The sequence below is a fragment of the Monodelphis domestica genome, chromosome 4 (assembly GCF_027887165.1).
Source record: "Monodelphis domestica isolate mMonDom1 chromosome 4, mMonDom1.pri, whole genome shotgun sequence".
In the NCBI taxonomy this organism is placed as follows: Eukaryota; Metazoa; Chordata; class Mammalia; order Didelphimorphia; family Didelphidae; genus Monodelphis; species Monodelphis domestica.
The window spans coordinates 164,880,558-164,902,198 of record NC_077230.1 but is presented as its reverse complement, the minus strand read 5'-3'; the positions used below and the strand labels follow the sequence as shown (position 1 = coordinate 164,902,198).

General features: G+C 34.6%; 1 protein-coding gene across 4 annotated transcripts in view; it reads left to right on the top strand.

Moving 5' to 3' along the window:
- The window catches only part of WDSUB1 (WD repeat, sterile alpha motif and U-box domain containing 1), a 127,495-nt gene that overhangs the window by 33,133 nt on the left and 72,721 nt on the right, over nt 1-21,641 (top strand). For all 4 annotated transcript variants that reach the window (XR_008911213.1, XM_007494208.3, XM_056793914.1 and 1 more), the window contains 3 exons: nt 5,792-5,884; nt 15,968-16,061; nt 18,184-18,217. Coding sequence is in view for 3 of the 4 variants with exons in the window: in XM_007494208.3 (XP_007494270.2) it covers nt 5,792-5,884; nt 15,968-16,061; nt 18,184-18,217 (221 nt within the window). In the remaining variant the exon portion in view is untranslated. The remainder of the gene's footprint in view (nt 1-5,791; nt 5,885-15,967; nt 16,062-18,183; nt 18,218-21,641) is intronic.

The following is a 21,641-nucleotide window of genomic DNA, read 5'->3' as shown; positions in this document are numbered from 1 at the left end:
AAGGAATTGAGTAATGGGAAATGAGATTTTAAATGATAATATAACAATTCACAGTCACTGGCATGTAAAGGATTTGGCCACATGGGAGTTTGTTAATTGTTAAATGAAAAATGTAGAAAATTTCAAAGTCAGTAGTACTATTACCTAAGTTCAGCAAGGGAACAATAACTTAGAGCAGAAGGAATGCCAATACTCTCCTTCCCCAAGATAGGAGACTGGACTGGGAATGGTACCCTTTCCCATGCCTTAGCAACAGGAAACTGGTAAAATAGAATAGCACTTCTTCTCTTCCCACAGATGGTGGGAGACAAGGCAGGAGATGCAGAGGTTCAAAGGAAAGGTGACCACCTCTCCATTTCATAATCTCAAAGGAAGCTAGAGGAGATTAGGAAGGAGGTACACACAAATAATGAGAGGTCTACATCTAGGTGGAAGATCCCCTACCTCTCCTCTTTATAGTCCTACAGGAGGCTGTAGAGATTAAGCAAGAGATGTGTACAACAGGATGGAAGGAGCATCCAGAACCCTTCATTACCTTGACTACTCATCTTCTCCTCCTCCTACTCATCTTCTCATCTTACTCCTACTGGAGGCTGAACATCAGGCAGAAACTGAGTCCAAATCACATTATGTATATATGTGTATATGTATATATATTACATATACTTTGTGTGTATGTATGCATTTTGGGTACACGTGTGCATATCATATTTTGTTCAGTCGTTTTAGTAGTGTCTGACTTGAGTTTTTTTGGTATAGATAATAGACTGTTATGCCATTTCCTTTTCCAGCTCATTTTACAGATGAGGAAACTAAGGCAAACAAGTTAAGGACCTTGCACAGGGTCACAAAACTAATAAGTGGTAGGCTACCTGGCTACCCCCTATGCATATGGTATACTTCGCCCTTAATAGAATTTAAACTCCTTAAAGGCATAGATTGTTTTACTTTTGCCTTTGTTTTCCTGGCACCTGCCATATACTAGGTATTTAACAAATGTTGGTTAGTTGATAAGGGGTATCAAAAGGAGGAGCAGTTTTGGGAGGAAGACAAGCTTGGTTCGGGGCAAGATATTTAAAATATCAATGGGTTGTCAAAGTAGAAATATTGTATAGGCAACTGGAGATGATGATCTAGAACTCAAGAGAGGTATGTTAGTTCCTAAAAATCATTTTGTTATCAGTTAGTCAATAAACACATATTGGGTTCCTGGCTTTTCTTTAAAAGAAAAATATCTCAGTATCAATCAATAAGGCTTGCATTCCCTATTTTGGAGAGAAAATCAATTTATGCTTTTTTGTTTTTTTCTTTACAAAAAGTGAGAATTGTGACATTTCAAGTCCCATGATGTTAGGAGAACCTCTAGTGAAATGGTAATGAGTTGAGTTTATAGGTATAATAGATGTGTGTATTCAAAGACCATGCAGACTGTGCATTAGCTAGTTTATTTTAGATTGCTTTATAGATTATTGAAGTTGATCTAATTAAATAAAATTAAAGTTTAGCATTAATATCACTTTCATTTCAGAATTTCTTACATGTGAATGTATTGTATTTGGGGGCCAAAACTTTTTTTTTACTTAGGAACATATTTCTTAAATTTTAATGAAAGCCATAGAAAATGGAAATTTATTAATTAATAATATAATTATTCACTCCAAACGCCAGTTTTCTAGGACACATCTGTTAGATAAAGTTATTAGACTAATAGTGTGTCTCAAGAAAAGATATTTATTTGCAGAATGAAATTTCAGTCAACTGAGTTATTTTGTATTATATAAAATAGGCACATTTCCAGAGCACCAATATTAAGTATTCCATTTTGTACTTTGGGGAGAATTAATTGTTTAATTCTATGGATAGACCATGATAATCCAGTCTGATTTCCACCTTTGTGATTTTCCTGTTCATTTCCTTTGTTCTTACCATGTTTAGATGCAAACTTTATTCCCATACTACCTTTGCTTAGATTTTTATAACCTGACTCTTTCACAGGCCCACTCCAACTGAATTTGCCCATTCATTTGAACACCTTCATTCTTAAAACTTGAAACCTGTAAGAGAGTAATACATTGTAAGAGAATAAGACTGCAGAAAACCTGGAGAAAAGATGCAATGAATAGAAGCTTGGAGATCCATACATCAAGGAAAAATTCCAGGGGAGAATGTGACCTGGAGAAGGCAGTTAAAACAGGAACACACAAAATGCTTCTGGCTGACACTTTTTTTCCTGAGACCATTGGGAGAAAGAGCTGAGGATTTTCCTCTGGCTTTTGGTCACTAATTTCCTCTCTGAGATATTGGAGTTTGACTCTGAAGACCCTTTCAAAGCTTTTAAGAACATCCCTCTTATAAGACTATATAATTATTAATTTAAAGATTTATTCTAGATGAAGGAAATCTTAACCCCTATCAACTAATCCAACCTCCTTTCCCCCTCTTTCCTTAAAACAAACCCCATTTCAAACAAATTTAGAGAGTGAGTTAACTGTCAGATTTCCAGTCAACTCACTCAGTCTGAATCCCAGCTTCACTTCAAGGGAAGAGAACAATGGAAGTTGGTGGGAGGGGAGAAGGGAGACAGGGTCTGACTCCTCACTGCTGTATTGCTCAGTGTGCTTGCTCAGCAGCCCCATATTACTATAAACCACCTAACAAAATAATCACCTAATTGTTCTGCTCAAAGCCCAATGCATGGGGAAAGTTTGATAAGCTAATTCAAGACAGCTCAGAACATCCTGCTAGTTTTATTGATTGCCTCTCAGAAACAGCCGAGTCCATCATGGGAATTGAGAAAGATTCAGAGGAGTCTGTGGCTCATGTGAGAAAACAATTTCTTAAGGATTGCACCTCACACCTAAAGAATTTTTTTTTAAGAACTACTTCCCTAAGTATGACACAGTAACGCTGTCTGACCTTTGCGAAGCTGCATCCTACTTGTGGAAAAATCATAATGGGCTGAAAAAAGAAATGACAGAATTGAAACGAAAACTGCAAAACACAGAGGAAACTTTAAAACAAAAAGAGATACAGGAAATTAAGAATTTGCACACAATCAAGACATACTCCAGACCCTCATACCAACAGAGTAGGGGACAAAGAGAAACCAGAAAATGTTTCTTAGGCCACAAGGTTGGACACGTAATAAAGGATTGCTATTTAAAAAAGAAATATGAGGCAAATAATAAAAGCACACAAGGAAAAACATATTACAAATCAAAGAAAGACATGTTAGAAACATTGCCAATTAAGGACAGACCAAGAAGCTTCAGACGTTGAAGCCATGTGTTCAGCTATTAATTCAGGGATTAAACCCAAGTATGCTGAAGTAGTATCTCATGGGAGAAAGGATTTATGAAGCCAGGACTACAAAATACTCAGTATTGTAAAAGGGGATAGAAAAAAAGGTATTATAAACCACTATTTTCAATACTTCTATTTAGTAGTAATTTAATTCTCTTTTTAAAATCCCTATCTTTTCAAATCAGTATTGATTCTGAGAGAAGGTAAATGTTTAAAAAAATAAAAATAATATTTAAAAAAAGAATGCCTGTTTTGCCCATTCTGCTTCTCTTAGTCCATCTCTCTCATTCTTAGTTCCATTTTCTCCAAGCTCTGATGACTTCATCTTCTACATTAGTATTCCAGTAGCTACAATCTTAGAATCCATTTCCCTCTTAACCATCTTATGTTTCTGACTTTAAAATCTCTATCCTTGGTATATAATAATGAAATTGAACTGACTTTTATCCATTTCATATTTATGGTGCGGAATCTCACTTTAGCCATCATTATTCAACAATTCTTTCCTTCTATACACTCTTCCTTTTGTTGTTGTTATTTTTATTATTATTAGTTACAGTGAGGATTCTTTGCCCCTTCCTTTTTTAAGTCTCTGCATATAATTCCAAATTGCTCTCCAGAATGGTTGGATCAGTTTACAGTTCCACCAGCAATGAATGAGTGTCCCCATTTTTCCATATCCCCTCCCACACATTTGACTTCCTGCCCTCTTGTCATTTTAGCCAATCTGATGAATGTGAGATGATATCTCAGAGTTGTTTTGGTTTGCATTTCTCTAATCAATAGTGACTTAGAACATTTTTTCATACATCTGTATATACTTTTGATTTCTTCATCTGAAAATTGCCTGTTTATATCTTTTGCTCATTTATCAATTGGTAAGTGGCTTTTATTCTTATAAATTTGGCAAAATTCTCTATGTATTTTAAATAAGAGACCTCTATTTGACAGTTTATCTATTAAATTTTTTCTTAATTTTCTGCTTTCCTTCTAACCTTGGCAACATTTGTTTTATTTATACAAAACCTTTTCAGTTTAATGTACTCATAATTATCCATTTTATGTCTCACAATGCTCCATCTCTTGTTGACTCATAAATTCCTTTCCCATCTATAAATCTGATAGGTAATATGTTCACTGTTCTTCTAATTTACTTTTGATACCTCCTTTTATGTCTAGATAATATACCCATGTTGAGATTATCTTAGTGAATGGTATAAGATATTGTGGGGTTATTTTATATTCTGCTACTTTCCTAAAATTATTGATTATTATTATTATTATTAACTGATTTTTTAGTTGAATCTCTAGGATTTTCTCCGTATATTATCATGTCATTTGCAGAGATAGTTTTATTAACTCTTTGCCCAATCTGATTGCTTCAATTTCTTTTTCTTCTTATTGCTTTTGTGAACATTTCTAATACTATGTTAAACAATATTGGTGTTAATGGGCATCCTTGTTTCACTCCTGATCTTATTAGGAAGACTTTTAGCTTCTCCCCATTATAGATAATATTTGCTGATGGTTTTAGGTTGTATCATTTTAAGAAAAAATTCATTTATACCTGTTTTCCATGTTTTTAATACGAATGAGTATTGGATTCTGTAAAAGCTTTTTCCACATCTATTGATATAATCATATGGTTTTAAAATTATTTTGTTATTAATATAATCAATTGTGTTGATAGTTTTCCCAACCATTAAACCATCCTTGCATTCCTGTCATAAATTCTATTTGGTTACAATATATAATCTTTGTGATATATTATTGTAGTCTTCTCTATATACTCTTTTAATTCCATGTATCTTTCCCTTTGGTGGTTGTCTAAAACTCTACCTTTTTTAAAGATGTCTTATCCTTTTATTAAGATGATTGAGTGCAGCTGACATGCCAGTTCTTTCAACATGCTTATTCATTAAAATTTCTCAACATCCTCATCCTTTTAACTTCTTATTACAAGAGATTTATCCCTCTATTCCTTGTTAAGACTAACTCTTTTATCTATACTATTGATCACATTCTTTCCTATTTCCAACAGGATGTTATTCCAATGTCATCTTATCTCTGTATTCAATCTTTGCTCCCTCCTTACACCTTCCCTTTCCTAAAAATACCCATCTGCCCTATTCAAGTTCAATTCCTTTCTCATTTCTTCTCACTGTCAAGCTTGAATCTATATCTAATGTCTCTTCTTCCATATCACACAATTGCAAATTCACAAGTACTCCTATCACTTGTCCTGGAGCTAAGCCCTTGCAAAAATGTAACTGATTATTTTTGGAGCCTCAAAAAGATATGTAAAAACAATATACTTCATAAAATCATTTTTTCTTATGTTATTTTAGAGGAAGAAGTTAAGTGAACACTGCGCTAAGGAAAAATACTTGAATAGGATATTAGCATATCTTAGTATGAAAAATTTTTTTTCTTGAACTCTCAATCTATTTCAATAATTTTATTCATTTAAAATATTTAATTTTACCAGATGATGACTATGGCCCCCAGTTTTTCAGAATGGCATCGTGTGGTCAAGACTGCCAGATCAAACTTTGGGTTACTACACTTTCAGATTTATCAGGTATGTATACATCTAGAGTCATGTGTATATAATTATGATGACTATTTTTATTAGTCTTTTTTAAAAACAGTGATAACTGTTTTTGACATATTTGTTACCAAATAAGATCATTACACCAAAGAAAACTGTTATAGGCCTTGAGTGAGGTAAAAAAAAATTTAAATAAGATACTGTTCTTGCCTTTATGAAAGTTACAGTGTAATTGAGAGGATAAGATAAACCATATATAATTACAACATATATTAAATAACTTCAGTAGAGAGTTGCAAAATAAAGCACTATGTAAATTTTGAAGGGAATGATTTTTAATGAGAGGATCAAAGATCTGGTGTCTCAGTTATCCTATATTTATGTATTTATTTTCCTTGTATTTTCTATATGCTGATATATGTATTTTTTATCTCTCCAGATTGAGATAAGTTCCTAAAGGGCAGGGACTCTCTTGGTCTCTTTTTTTATCTGTGTATCCCTAGCACCTAGCACAGTTCATGGCATATAGTGGGTACTTTATAAATATTTGTCGATTGAAAACTTCACTTAGCTTTGAATTGGGCTTTAAAGTTAATAGACAAAAATACAATAAATGGGGGAAGGAGGACATTCTAGTAGTAATAACAGAATGGCAGGAAAACAGCATATTAGTGGGGACCCAGTTGAATTGGAGCTTAAAGTGCATAGAAGTTAGGGGAAAAAAAACCACAACATAGGATGGCAATAGGCCGTATAGTGTGCTTTGAATGCCTGCAAAGGGAATTTGAATTTTGGGAAGTGTAATAGAGCTTCTGTAAGTTTGTTTGTTTCTTTTTTACCAGATTAATGCACAAGGTAAATAACTTCTTCATGTGCTATGAAAGCTAGATTAGAGAAGGGAAAGATTGGAATCAGGAAAATTTATTGAAGCTTCCATAATAGTTCAAGCATGTGGCAATCTAGGTCTTTAATAGAGACTATAGTCATCTATGCTAGCTCCAACTTTTTGTATGCTTGTCCCACTCTATCCTACCTTTTCTTTGTTCCTTCTACCAAACAGTTTAAGACCCTGAAAGAACTCAGCCTAAGGCGAAATCACTATGGACAATGAAAATCTACCTGAACTCATTCTTCAGTGATAAACAAACCCCTCCCTGTTCATACTCTCTTCATCCTGGATGATTCTGAACCTCAACTGTCATTTATCTCAACCTGATCCCTTATTTCCATTTTCCTCAGCCCACCTATTCCACAGGGTCTTATTTCAAAGCTACTTATGTATGCCTTCAATTATGTGCTCAGGAATACTCACTCCATAAACAAATAACTTCTATGTTAAATCTTTTTCTTTCCCTCTCCTTCCATCTTCTGGCTCTGAGGGAGCAAGTTATCAGCCACCTTTTCTAGCACTCACTGTACACTCATTCCTTCTGACTTACAGGTTAAAGTAGGCATGTTGGAATATTCCTTCCTCTACTCAGAGACTTCAGCATACATTGCCATTGCTCACAAATGCACCACTTCTATATTATCATTCCATTGCCCTCTCTGCCTTGCATCCCAAACCTTCTTTTTTATCCACACTTACAACAATCTCTTCACCCCTTATTTCTTTCTGGGCTCTAAACTCTCTACTCAGTCTGTAGACTCACAAACTCCAGACTTACTTCTCCAACTGCTTGCCTATAAGACATCTTAAACTGAATGTTTGTAGACATCTTAAACACAACATATCTAAAACCAGACTCATCATTTCCCCTCTCCCCCACCAGCCATTTCCTTTTCTTAACTTTCTTATTTCTGTAGAAGGCAACAACATTTTCCCAGTCACCCAGGCTTACCACATAGATATCCTTTGATCTTCAATCTTGTGCCTGGGCCTGTTGATTTTATCCTTGCAACATCTTTCAAATATACCTCCTTAGTTCCTTTTCTACCCCTACCACAACCCTGGCACAAGCTCTTATCACCTCATACATGGACTATTGCAATAGTCTCCTGTTGGCCTGCTTGCTATAAATTTCTCCCCATTCCAGTCTATCCCCCATTCATCTATCAAGATGATCTTCCTAAAGCACAGATCTAATTATGTCTTCTTTTCCCTCCTGCCCCTGGTGTATTTGTGCACATGTATGCACACACACACACAATAACTCCAGTGGCACCTTGTCACCTCCAGGAACAAATATAAGATTCATTGTTTGGTATTCAGAACCTTTCATAACATCTCCCACCTTCACCTCCACATACTCTCTAATCCAGTGACACTAGTCTCTTTACTATTCCTTGAACAAGATACTCTATCTCCTGACTCCACACATTTTCCCTCTATATATTCCATTGTCTAGAATGCTCTCCTCCATTTCTACCTCTTGTCTATCCTAGCTATCTTTGTATCCCAGCTAAAATCTCATTTTTTATTGGCAGCCTTTCCTAATCCCCTTTAGTTCTATTGCCTTCCCTCTGTTGTTTATTTCCAATTTTCCAATTCCTGTCTATAGCTTATTTGTACACAGTTGTTTGTAAAGACTGTCTTTTAAGCCTTTCTTTGTATCCCTAGTGCTTAACACCTAGTGCTAGTACCTAACATATGATAGAAATTTTAATAAATATTTATTAGCTGGATGACTACTGAGGTAGTTCTCTCCTGGAACCTCTGTTCTGTTGTGTTATGATTTTTAGGAAAGGGGAAAGGGGAAAAAAAATCCAATATGACTGCTTAGACCATGTGGCAGCAGGTTATTTAAACTTTAAATGTTTCTCCTAGTTCAGTTAGAGTCTCAGAATTCTGCTGCCCCCTCCATGGAATTTTCTACTTGCTGAGTGTTAGATGGTATCTTCCAGCCTGTAACCTACTCTTGGCTCTCAAATTTTTTATTCCATTTAGATATATATTACCCCTTTTGCCTATTCTTCTGCCCTTATGAAATACTTTTTTTTTTTCAATGAGTTTAGTACTTGGTTCACAGTCTTCCTTTCACCGAGCCTTGCTCTTATAGTTTGGGATTTCAATTTACATGTTGCTATCCATGTACATATATTCAGATAACCTTCTTTGTTAATGATGAAAAAAATAGAAAAAAGATACATATTTTATTCTATACTTATTTTACTTTTTTGAAACTATTTTATTAAGAGTTCTGAAGTCTCTCAAAGTTGTTTTGCATTATTATGGTCTTTGCATAAATTGTTCTCCTAATTCTGCTGATTACATTATGTATCAGTTCATAAAAATATTACCAAGTTTCTCTGAATTCTTATTTGTCTTCTGTTGTAGTAATAGTCCATTATATTTTGTACCACAATCTGTTCAAACATTCCCCAATTTCTTTTCAGTCATTTGCTACCACAAAAAGTCTTGCTTTAAATATTTTTGTACTTAACAAGTACTTTCCCTCTGTCTTGACTTTTTGGAACTATATGCCTATTATTAGTATTGCTGTATCAAAGAGCATGAACAGTTTATTAACTTTTTATTTATAATTCCAAATTGTTTTCCAAGAGTTAGACTAATTTAGAGTTTTGCCAACAGTTCATTAAGGTGCCTCTCCTCCTGTGACTTCTCTAACATTTGCTCTTTTCATTCTTCGTCATCTTTGCCAATCTGTTGTAGTGAGATGAAACCTGAGTTGTTTTCATTTGTATTTCTCATATTACTAGTGATCTGGAACATTCTTTCATATGGATATTTATATTTTACATTTATTTTGAAAATTTCTTGCTCGTATACTTCATCACTATTCTTCCATTAAACCATATTTGCAACCTTGGTATCATTCTCAATGTTACTCTCTTCCTCTAGATTTAATAGGTTCCCATTTCTTGTTGATTCTCCTAGTAGGACATAGGATTGTATATTTGTAAAACCCCCTCATCTTACAGATAAGGAAACTAAGACCTATAGAGATGAAGTGACTTCCTCGAGATCACAATGTAAGTGGCAGAGCAAGGCCAATGTTTGTAGACAATATATCATAATAGAATGCCCCAATGAAAATCATGAAGAGGAAATGTAGAAAAATTCATTATCATTGAATTACCAGAGTACTTAAAACCATTTGGTGTAACTGTAGATTGCTCTAAAGGTGAAGTAGCAACAGATCAGTATGACATATAGATTTCAATAATAAGCTTAGTCAAAGGGCAAAGAGTAAAGTGACAAATCATAGAAGACTATGCAAATGGTAGTTTTGACTGCAAATTTTACCCACCTGTGTGCCTTTTTGCAAGTCATTTAACTTCCATGGGCGTCAGTGCCTTCATCTGTGAGATATGAACCTATGGCATCTAAGGTCTGTTCCAACTCTATGGTCTATGGATATGATCCTATGATCTATGAGCCTATGAATAATATTCACAAGTTTTAATGGACTATTAGTGAATTGATTTTGGCCAATATCTATCTACATATATATAGATAATAATATATATGTAATTTTATATTTCATGATTGAGATTCTTCTGGTGTTAACATTTTACTCAGTTATATATTTATTAAGCACTTACTATGTGCTAGGTGTTTTGTTAAGTACTAGAGATACAAAGGCAAAAGACTATCCCTTCTCTTGAGGAACTTATTCTAATGAGAGAGACAGCACAAAAGCAACTCTGTACAATTAGGATCTATACAGGATAATCTGGAGATAATCAACAGAGGAAGGTACTAGTGTTAAAAAGTATGGGGAAGATTTCTTATTGCAGGTGGGATTTTAGCTTGAACTTAAAGGAAGCTGGAAGACAGAGATGAGGAGGGCAAATATTCCAGATACAGGCGATAACCAATCAAAATACCGATAGTCTGGAGTTGAAGTGTCTTCAAAGAGTATATAAGTTGTGTGTGCAATCTATGAAGGTAAGAGTTTTATGTAAGCCTTTCAATGCCAGACAACAGTGGGCAGTGGTGACAGAAAGAAATTAAAAGGTGACATCTAAGTTGCAAGCTTGAGTGTGACTGGGAAGATGATGGAGGACTCTGCAGTAATAAGAAAGTTAGGAAGAAGGGATGGTTTGGGAGAAAAGATAATGATTTCAGTTTTGGACATGATGAATTTAAGATAAATAATGGGACTTCCAGGTCAATATGTCTAGTAAGTGTTTGGAGATGTAAATATGGAGGTCCGCAGAGAGAAGTTAGGACTGGATAACTAGATGTGAATGGAGATGATGCCTAGTGGGGACACCAAGTGAAACAGTTTAGAGGGAGAAAGAAGAAGGACTCAGGACAGATACTTAGGAGATACCCAAGGTTAGACATGACCTAGATGAACATCCAAAGGAAACAGAAGAATCAGTCAGGTCAGAGGAGTACCAGGAGAGAACAGTGTCATGAAAATATAGCAAAAAGAGTATCGAAGAGAGTTATCAATAGTGTCAAAAACTATAGAAAGGTCAAGAAGGGTAAAGATTCAGGAAAGGCCATTACATCTGGCATTTAAGAGATCAATATAACTTTGAAAAGAACAGTTTGAGTTAGTGATAGTAAAAGGGAAAGGAAGTGGAAATAAAAATTTTAGCTCTCCCACTCAAGGTATTTAGACATAGAAGGAAGGAGAGATAAGGGATAGTAGCTAATGGAGATGGATGTATCGAGTGAGTATTTTGAAGACTGGAGACACACTGGAGATGTATGTGTGAAGCAGTTCATAAACAGAAATTGAAAATAAGTGAGAGTCAGGATAATAAAGAATGCCAACTAGTAGAGAAGAAAGGCTAGAATGGAGCTACTTGTACATGTAAAAGGGTTTACCTTGGCAATGAGGAGGGTCACTTCTTTGTATAAGGCATTGGTGAAGAAGGTAGGCAGGAGGCATGTGAGTGATGTCAGATGAGGCAGAGAGAATAAGAGGGAACTTTCACGAAATGCCTTCAAGTTCCGGTGAAATAGGAGGCAATGTTCTTAACTGAGAGGATTGGGAGAAAGGGAGATATGAGAGATTTGAGGAGAGGAAATTACAGAAAAGCCTCTATAATGAGTAGACTAGTGAATCAATTAGGGATGTAAAAAAGATTACCTTGCCACAGTGAGGGCTCAATTGAGTTTATATAACAAACTTTAATTGAACCATAGCACAGTTATAGAATTTTCTTCAGTTTTCTTTAGCATCTTATGAATGGAAGTGAAGGCAATTGAGAGATGGTGGGAGTAATTCAAGGCTGAGGCTTGGCAAGAAAAAATAGAATAAGAAGGTAAGGGACTCAAGAATAGGACAATGTAATCTTAAATTGTTTTACCAAAGGATCAAGGAACAGAAAAGAGTGTATCTAAATGCAGGGGTAAAGACCCAAAAAAGAACTGAGGGATGGAAACTATGGAAGTAGGATTGAGGATAAAGAACAGGATTTTCTTTAGTTGGTAGCCATTCTCTATAGAGGTAGATATTATGTCAGATCAGTGTTTTCTTTGTTTTTTAAATTGACACAATAGTGAATTGAAATTAAGCTTTTGTGGGGCAGCTGAGAATCCATTATGGATTGAGAGCCAGGCCTAGAGACAAATTTGACCTCAGACACTTCCTAGCTGAGTGACCCTGGGCAAGTCACTCAATCCCCATTGCCTAACCCTTACCACTTTTCCGCCTTGAAGACAGATGGTATGGGTTTAAAAAAAAGAGAGAAGAAATTAAGTTTTTGATTGGTTTTTAACATGATTTTGATAGACTAACCAATGCATTAATTATTTTATATATTTTTCAGTTTTCTTTTTTTAAAAATAGGAAATATTTGAAGTAAAATGTTCTTTTTTAAATGTTCTTTTTCTTTTTCTTAAAATTGTATTGATGCCTGTGGGGCTTTTTTTCAGTTCATTCATTTCTTAATATACCTTTCCCTGCTTCCTCTGAACATAGTTATAACATGGAAAAAATAGTTAAGTAAAAACAAATAACAGAATGGCCCCATCTATATTGCAACATTAAAATTCTGTAATCCTTTACCTTTGATCTGAGAAAAATATTTCATTGTTTGGTTCTCAGGGCCAACAATGGCTATTATAATCTCTCAACTGTTAGCATTTATTTGTTATTATAGTTATTCTGAATATTCTTCTCCTGTCTATTTCACACTGCATAAGTTAACACAGATTTTCCCACACTTCTCCAGATTTCTCATGGTCATCATTTCTATCTTGCAATATTTAATTGTACTCATTACATTCATTTACCATAATTTGTTCTTCAGCCATTTCTCTTTTTTTGTGTTGTTTTTAATTTTTTTCTTTTATTTAAAAATTCAATTTATTTTATTTTTAGGTTTACATCCTCTTTCTCCCAATCCATTCCTTCTCACTACTACTGAGAAAGCAAGAAAAAAACTATTAAAACTATTAAAAATGTGTATAGTCATGCAAAAACAAAGTCCCTCATTGGCCACATCAAAAACAAAAAATACTAAGTCTTCACTCCCAAGTCTATCACCTTTCTCCTTGTATGGTGGGGAGCATGCTTCATCATCAATCCTCCAGAATTGTGATTGGTCATTGTTGTAATTAAAATTCCTAAATCTTTTAAAGTTGTTTATCTTTACAAAGTCTTTGTTAATGTATAACTTGTTCTCTAGGTTCTTCTTACTTTGCTTTGCAACATCATTTCATATAGTAGTCTTCCTAGGTTTTTCTGAAACCATCCCCATCATCATTCCTTCACAAACATTCTATCACATTCACATAGCCTAACTTGTTCAGCTGTTCCCACATTAATGGGCATCTTGTCAGTTTCCAGTTCTTCCACACTACAAAAAAAGTCACTAAAATTTGTTTCAACATGTGGACCCTTTTCCAATTTCTTTGGTCTCGTTGAGAGTATACACTTAATAGTGGTATCACTGGATCAATAGTTTGGTCAGAGCTGAATAAATTTTAGTTATAATTCCAAATTCCTTTTAAATCAGCCATTTTTTCTTAATGGATAGTTGATTTATTTCTTGTTTATGCCACCACAAAATGCATTGCTATATGAATATTAATTATAACTTTTTGTAAAACAATCATGGAAGGGTTTTAATCTGCATTGGGAAAGAATATTCACTAACAAAATCATAATCTTTTTTTTTATTATATTTTATTTGATCATTTCCAAGCATTATTCATTAAAGACATAGATCATTTTCTTTTCCTCCCCCCCCAGCCCCCCACTCCCCATAGCCTACGCGTAAATCCACTGGGCATTACATGTTTTCTTGATTTGAACCCATTGCTATGTTGATAATATTTGCATTAGAGTGTTCGTTTAGAGTCTCTCCTCTGTCATGTCCCCTCAACCGCTGTATTCAGGCAGTTGCTTTTCCTCGGTGTTTCCACTCCCATAGTTTATCCTTTGCTTATGAATAGTGTTTTTTTCTCCTAGATCCCTCCAGATTGTTCAGGGACATTACACCGCCACTAATGGAGAAGTCCATTACGTTCGATTATACCACAGTGTATTAGTCTCTGTGTACAATGTTCTCCTGGTTCTGCTCCTCTCACTCTGCATCACTTCCTGGAGGTTGTTCCAGTCTCCATGGAACTCCTCCACTTTATTATTCCTTTTAGCACAATAGTATTCCATCACCAACATATACCACAGTTTGTTCAGCCATTCCCCAATTGATGGGCATCCCCTCATTTTCCAGTTTTGGGCCACCACAAAGAGCGCAGCTATGAATATTTTTGTACAAGTCTTTTTGTCCATTATCTCTTTGGGGTACAGACCCAGCAGTGCTATGGCTGGATCAAAGGGTAGATATTCTTTTGTCACCCTTTGGGCATAGTTCCAAATTGCCCTCCAGAATGGTTGGATCAGTTCACAGCTCCACCAGCAATGAATTAATGTCCCTACTTTGCCACATCCCCTCCAGCATTCATTACTTTCCTTTGCTGTCATGTTAGCCAATCTGCTAGGTGTGAGGTGATACCTCAGAGTTGTTTTGATTTGCATCTCTCTGATTATAAGAGATTTAGAACACTTCTTCATGTGCTTATTAATAGTTTTGATTTCTTTATCTGAGAACTGCCTATCCATGTCCCTTGCCCATTTATCAATTGGGAAATGGCTTGATTTTTTGTACAATTGAAAATCATAATCTTTTAAGTTGAAGTAAAGAAGGTTTCATAATACCACTTTATGAATAGTTTGAGATATTTATTTCCATTCAAGATTATTTTGTGTTTGGGCCAGTTGCAAACAAAATTTTATATTACAAAGTGAAATGTATAACAGAAAAGAAGAAAAAATTTTAGAAACATTTTGTACAAGATGATCACAAAAAAAAAAACCTTGCAAAACTTATATGAAGTGATACAAAGTGAAGTAAGCAGAACCAGGAGAACACTGTACCCAGGAACAGCAAAAATGTACTATAATCAATTATTATCAACACTATAAAGATCCAGGAAAACTCGAAGGAATTCATGATGAAAAAGGCTGTTCATTACCATAGAAGAAACTGATGGAATCTGAATGCAGATTGAAGCATATACATACCATTTTCCCCTTGATTTCCTCCCTGAATTATTCTCTAGTATAAGTAATATGTATCTTCTTTCACAACATGGTAAACACGGATTTATATATTGCATGATAGCATATGTAACCATATATTATCTGCCATCTTGGGAAGGGGAAAGGGATGAGAGGGAGGAAGAGAACATAAACTGCAAAATGTCAGAAAACAACTATTAAAATTGTATCTATTTTTAATCTAGAAAAATATGCAAAAAATAAAACCTGTATTTTCAAAAAAGATTTAATACCTGTTTACTTTTTCATATCATTAACGCCTATTTTTAATTACCTAATAAAGATTTGAAGAATTGTATTGATTCCCTTGGAAGATTTGAGATTAGACAGTGGTTTGTGAAGAAATTGCCACAGTTCTATGTTGGTATCTTTAGTTGTTTTGGTTTTGTTTTTCCAGAAAGTTAGAAAAATGTATATATTTCCACCACTAAATAAGATGTTATTTTAAAATATTCATAGTTAGCCTTATTTGGGGTATTTAAAACTAATTGATATATTTATAGTTAATGATATTTGTGCTTACTAAAAATTTATCAGAATGTTATAAAGATATTGCTTTCAATATTTGGCATTTGAAATTCTAAATATTATTTTACCGTTTTTCTTACTATATTAATTGCAGGTTTTGAATTGAAGTATAAATGTACACTGAGTGGACACTCTGCTCCAGTTCTGTCTTGTGCTTTTTCTTATGATGGTCAGATATTAGTTTCAGGGTAAGCTATTTAATTTGGTTTTTGTGATTTAATTATATTTTGAGTTAGGGGAGACTGGCAATATAATAAAATGAGCTCAGTTTTCAAGTCCAAAGGCTATCTTCTTAGGAAAACTACAAAGAAATTATTACATATGTGATAAAATAGTTTCACTTTTAAAATTTGTGCTGTGTGAAATTAATGAACCTTGTTCTCCAAATTTCTCTCACTACTTTTTTGATTTGGTTTGGTTTGATTTGGACATGGTAGCATGTCCATTATAGTGCTGTAATTCCTCCTGTTTTATCTTTTCTATGATGTGAGATGCGGAAGAGATAGAATGAGCTCTCCAGGAAGTGCTTCAATTTTTTTTTTTCAGTGAAATATATGAAGCAGGTTCTCAGTTGAAAGGGGGGTAGGAAAAGGAACCAAATAAAGTTTGAGGAGAGATGAAAAAGTTTGGGGAAGTCTACTATTGCAATTGGGATACTGAATCAATTAAGGAGGTGTAAAAGGATTACCTTGTAGGGGAGAAGGCCCAGTTAAGAATATGTGGCATAAATTCATAGTAGACCTAGTTAGCAAGGTTTTATGTTTGCACATATCGCTGCAAATCTACAGCACATAGTTTGCTCCTTCTTCCATATATACGACAGTTTAACATGCTATCCAAGCTATCTTCTTTTGTTTGTGTTGTCTACTGACCTAACATCTCTTCAGTGAATTTTTTTTTAAATCATACTTTTCTTACTACTTTTAAAAATTTTGGTAATCCAGGCCTAGACCCTGCCTCCTTTTCTTTCCCAAATCCTCTAATTCTCCCCAAGAAAATTGAGAGAAAGAAAAACAAAACTCTTGTATCAAATATGCATAATTTTAAAAAATCACCGCTGTTCATGTCCAGAAATATATAAAATTTATTTTTTATCTTTAGTCTTACAGAATCATGGTTGGTTATTACATTGATCAGAACTCTTAGATCTTTCTTAGTAGTTTTCTTTATAGTATGATTATTGTATAAATTGTTCTCTGGGTTCTTCTGATTTCACTCTGTGTTAAGTTCTTACAAGTCTTCTCATGTTTATCTGAAATCATCCCTTTTGCCATGTCTTAAGGCACAGTTATATTCTGCTATATTCTAATACCATAATTTGTTCAGCCATTTGAGATATTGCTTTAGAGCAAGTAAATAATATCATTTTTTTGAACCCTTACCTTTTGTCTTAGAATAAATACTGTGTGTTGGTTCTAAGGAAGAAGTGTGGTAAGGGCTAGGCAATAGGGGTTAAGTGACTTGCCCAGGGTCACACAGCTAGGAAGTGTCTGAGGCCAGATTTGAACCTAGGACCTCCCATCTCTAGTACTGGCTCTCAATCCACTGAGACACCCAGTTGCCCCCCAATAATATCATTATTACTTTAAGACATGTTGGTCATATTCTTTGTTTTAGATAATACATACCTTTTACCTGCTGTGAATCTATATCAGTAAAGGTATAAATTTTGGTATTGGCTTTCGTAAAGAAGAAAAATAACAAATTAGAGAGTGCTTTCTTTTAATGTATAAATTTCATTTGTAAGAGATTTTCTGCCCTTTAGAAGAATTTCAAGTGACTCGATTCCATTAAGAATAGTACATGTGAGTACAAGACCAAATTTAGAATTATATATTTAAAAAGAGGCACAAAATCAAAATGCAGAATTGTTTATAATCTAACATGGCCTAGCAAACAATAACTGTTTTTATGTTTTTTACTTCTGTGATCCATTACTTTTCAAGGACTAGATATGTATTTAGATTTTTTTTTGCTTCACAGATGTCTATTCTGATTATAGCTGCTTGTCAACTGCACCTCACACATGTTAATCTTTTAATAAGGTTATTTTCCATTTTGGAAAATCATTATGTATTTGCAAAGTTGATTATGAATAATTCTTTATACCATTAGAATGATTTACTATTATTATACTCTATATTCTGTGTTATATATTTTGAAGTTGTTTTTTTCATTTGAAATATATGTACATGTTTAAACTTTTTTTTCCTTATAAAGTGGTAGATTTTTAGATACAATTTAGGTAAATATAAAATTTTTCCTACTTATAAAAACATTCACGCAAATTTTTTTTCTCTTTTTTTAAAGATCTGTGGACAAATCTGTGATTGTGTATGAACCCGTAAGTATTTCAGAACCTAATATATGCATATATGTTTGGAAGAAAAAATACCAGGTTGCTCTCCTTTAAACCTGGTTTATCTAAAATAAAAATAAGATGACAAATATATTCAGTTCTTTTTCTGTGTTAATGTGTATTCTTAAATACTTTAACAACTACTTCAGATTTTCACAGACTTGTGACTTTGCCAGTTTGAGTATATCTTTTATTGGCATAATTCGAGGCCTTTCCAGAGCTTAGTAGACCATCTTCATGAGTGGCTATGAACCTGATATGATAGCAATTTAACACTTAGTGGCCAAGTTCCTGGTGTTAAGCTTCTTTAAATTTCACCCATCCTGTTTAGTTGTCAAATGATTTTCCCACAAATCTGATTAATTTAATGAGTAGGGTTGGGAGATAAAGCCTTTCTCTTAACTGTAGAATAAAATATAAATTCCTCTGTTTGCCATTTAAGCAATGTAAATTAGTTATCATAAGTTTAACCAGTGTTAATTAATTGCCACAAGAATATCACAAAATCCAGAAAACACCTCAGTCAGCAAACATCTAACTTGCTTGCCAGAAAGATATGATTGCCAACCAGGTTAGAATATGAATTCATTTGTAAAATCTGATGAAGAAGGATAATTGATGATTATGAGCAAGTTAAGTTAAATACTATTGTACTTATTATTTATTCAAAGAAACTTTTGCTTTGATACACCAAATTGCTGGTTTATATCATCCTTCCATACATTTAAGATACTTTGGAAGAGAAAACAAAAATAACCCCATGCTATGATTTTTTCTGATAATAAACATCAAGAGAACCATAGCACAAGGAGACAGATGTGTATTTGCATCTGTGATGGAGGAGATGCAGTACTGAGGCCAAGTTGAAGAGATATTGCTTATAAATGAAGAGTTTCCTGTTTACACATGAAATAGAGCTGGCTGCTTCTGAGAAATTTCAGAGCCTCCTGGAAGAGCTTTGTAATCTTAATGGAGTTTGAACATATCCTCACAGAAAAGAACAAGTAGAAAGAGAATACCTGTTGTCCAGATTTCTGCTTGCTTTCATGTGGACGCTATCAAGTTTGACAGATAGTAGGTAGAAGTGGGACAAGCAGTGCAGATGGACAATGAGTTGGTCCCAGAGTCAAATAGGAGTCTATTGGATTGTTTTCAAGAAATTTCAGGGTTCTTTTACTTACTTCAGACTTTCCATAAGAACAAGAGTCCAAGGGGGCAGCTGGGTAGTTCAGTGGATTGAGAATCAGCCCTAGTGATGGGAGGTCCTAGGTTCAAATGTGGCCTCAGACACTTCCCAGCTGGGTGACCCTGGGCAAGTCACTTGACCCCCATTGCCTAGCCTTACCACTCTTCTGCCTTGGAGCCAATACACAGTATTGACTCCAAGATGGAAGGTGAGGGTTTAAAAAAAAAGAACAAGAGTCCATCTTTTCAATACTAACATAACCCCAACTGTTGCTATATGGCAGCAAAAGAAGGAGTACAACTGCATTTGAGGAACTAAAAATTAATACACCAAGAGCACAATGGGGGAACATGCTGTATCATAAGTAGCAAGAACTCCGAAGAACAATATTAAAAAATATCAAGGAACTTTTTGGAAAAAAGAGAAGATGGAGAGAGGGATCCACTGGTACTCTTGGAATATCAGGAGACAGTGAAGTCCTTACCTTGCTGTATGGGCTAATCGTGATGAACCTTGGAGAGTACATGAAAAAGAGTCACTAAGCATGAATAGACATGGATGGGTTGTTCTGCATTTTTGGAAAGAACTCTAATGTTGATAAGATCATCAGTATGTTGTTGGCATTTAAAGGCCCTTACAACCTGACCCCTTGCTATCCTTTAGCCCTTTTACAGTACTCTCTTTCATGTACAATGCTAAAGGCCACATTGGCCTTAGTGTTCTCACAGACAGCATTCCATCTTCAGATTCAGTGCCTTTATACTTACTCAGCCCCATGCCATGAATATATGTTCTTCTCACCTTCACCTCTTAACCTCCCTCACTTCCTTCCTGGCTTAGTGCAGTGGCTTCCTTTTGTATGAAGCCTTTCCAGATTCTTTCAGTTGCTCATGGCTTACCCCTAAAACTATCTTATATTTGTTCTATGTATGTCTACACAACAATAGTAGTAGTAATAATAATAGCATATGTTGTTGTTTTCCTTTGATAAATTGTTAAGGCCCTCAAGAGTGGAGGCAGTTCTGCTTTTGTCTTTATATCCCCTCATCTTCACAGTCCCTGGCACATAGCAGATGCACAGATTTTTAATTTATAAAACAATCCTGTTCCTAGAGTTATACTTAAAGTCTTTTTTTTTTTTAGTTTTGGTACAACCTTTCAAAATTTGTATTCCATTGGCATAGGCTTTGAGAACTCAGGGTCACCTCTGCCCTAGAATAAAGCATCAAAGTAGAACTCTTGCCTCTATATGCCATATAATAGTTTGAGGTCATTCTTTTAAATATTTTAATATATTTTTCAAACCCTTAACTTTTTTCTTAGAATCAATACTAAGTATTGGTTCCAAGGTAGAAGAGCAGTAAAGGCTAGGTAGGCATTTGGGATTAAGTGATTTGTTCAGGGTCACACAGCTAGGAAGAGTCTGTGTTCAGATTTGAACCCAGGACTGCCCATCTCCAGGCCTCATGCTCTATCCTCTGAGCCACCTAGCTGCCCCCAATATGTGATTTTTTTAATTTGACAAAACAGTGTGGTTAGTGAAAAGAACACTGGGTTATATAATTCAGAAGACCTGGGATGACACTCTAGTTTTGCTATTTGTGTGACCTTGGGGAATCACTTTACCTTTCAGGGCCTCAGTTTATTCCTCTATAAAATGGACCATAGGAACATAAAATGGACCATAGGAATGCATTATTCTTATGATATTTTCTAGCTCTAATTCAGTGTTTCATAGGAAAATGTAGATTTAAGAAGCTGCAATTCAAGGAGTAACTTCAACCATTTTATAGCATTCAGATACAGGTAATTCAAGCCTTAAATAAGGATAAAGAGATCATGTACTTTCCAATAATAGAAATCACTTTGTTTTATACAACAGTATGAAGTTTTCTCTACTAACATACTTTGTGTTATGTATAATTGCTGAATTATAAAGGTAACACTCAGACATAGCAAGAATATCATAACCATGTCAAATCTTAATTTTATTTGGGAATTAGAATCATAAAGATAACTGAAACTCAAGGTTGAGGAATCCAGTAAAACTGGACCTTCATTCCCTATTGCTAATGACAATAGGCAACATTGGATTGGAAAGATAAGACTAGAGTACAGAAGGATGTTAAGTGCTGGGCTCAATTCACTAAGCCATATGGAAGCAATTTCTGCATCTTGAAGCAGAGGAATGATTTAATGAAAAAGGTGCTTTAGGAAAAGAAA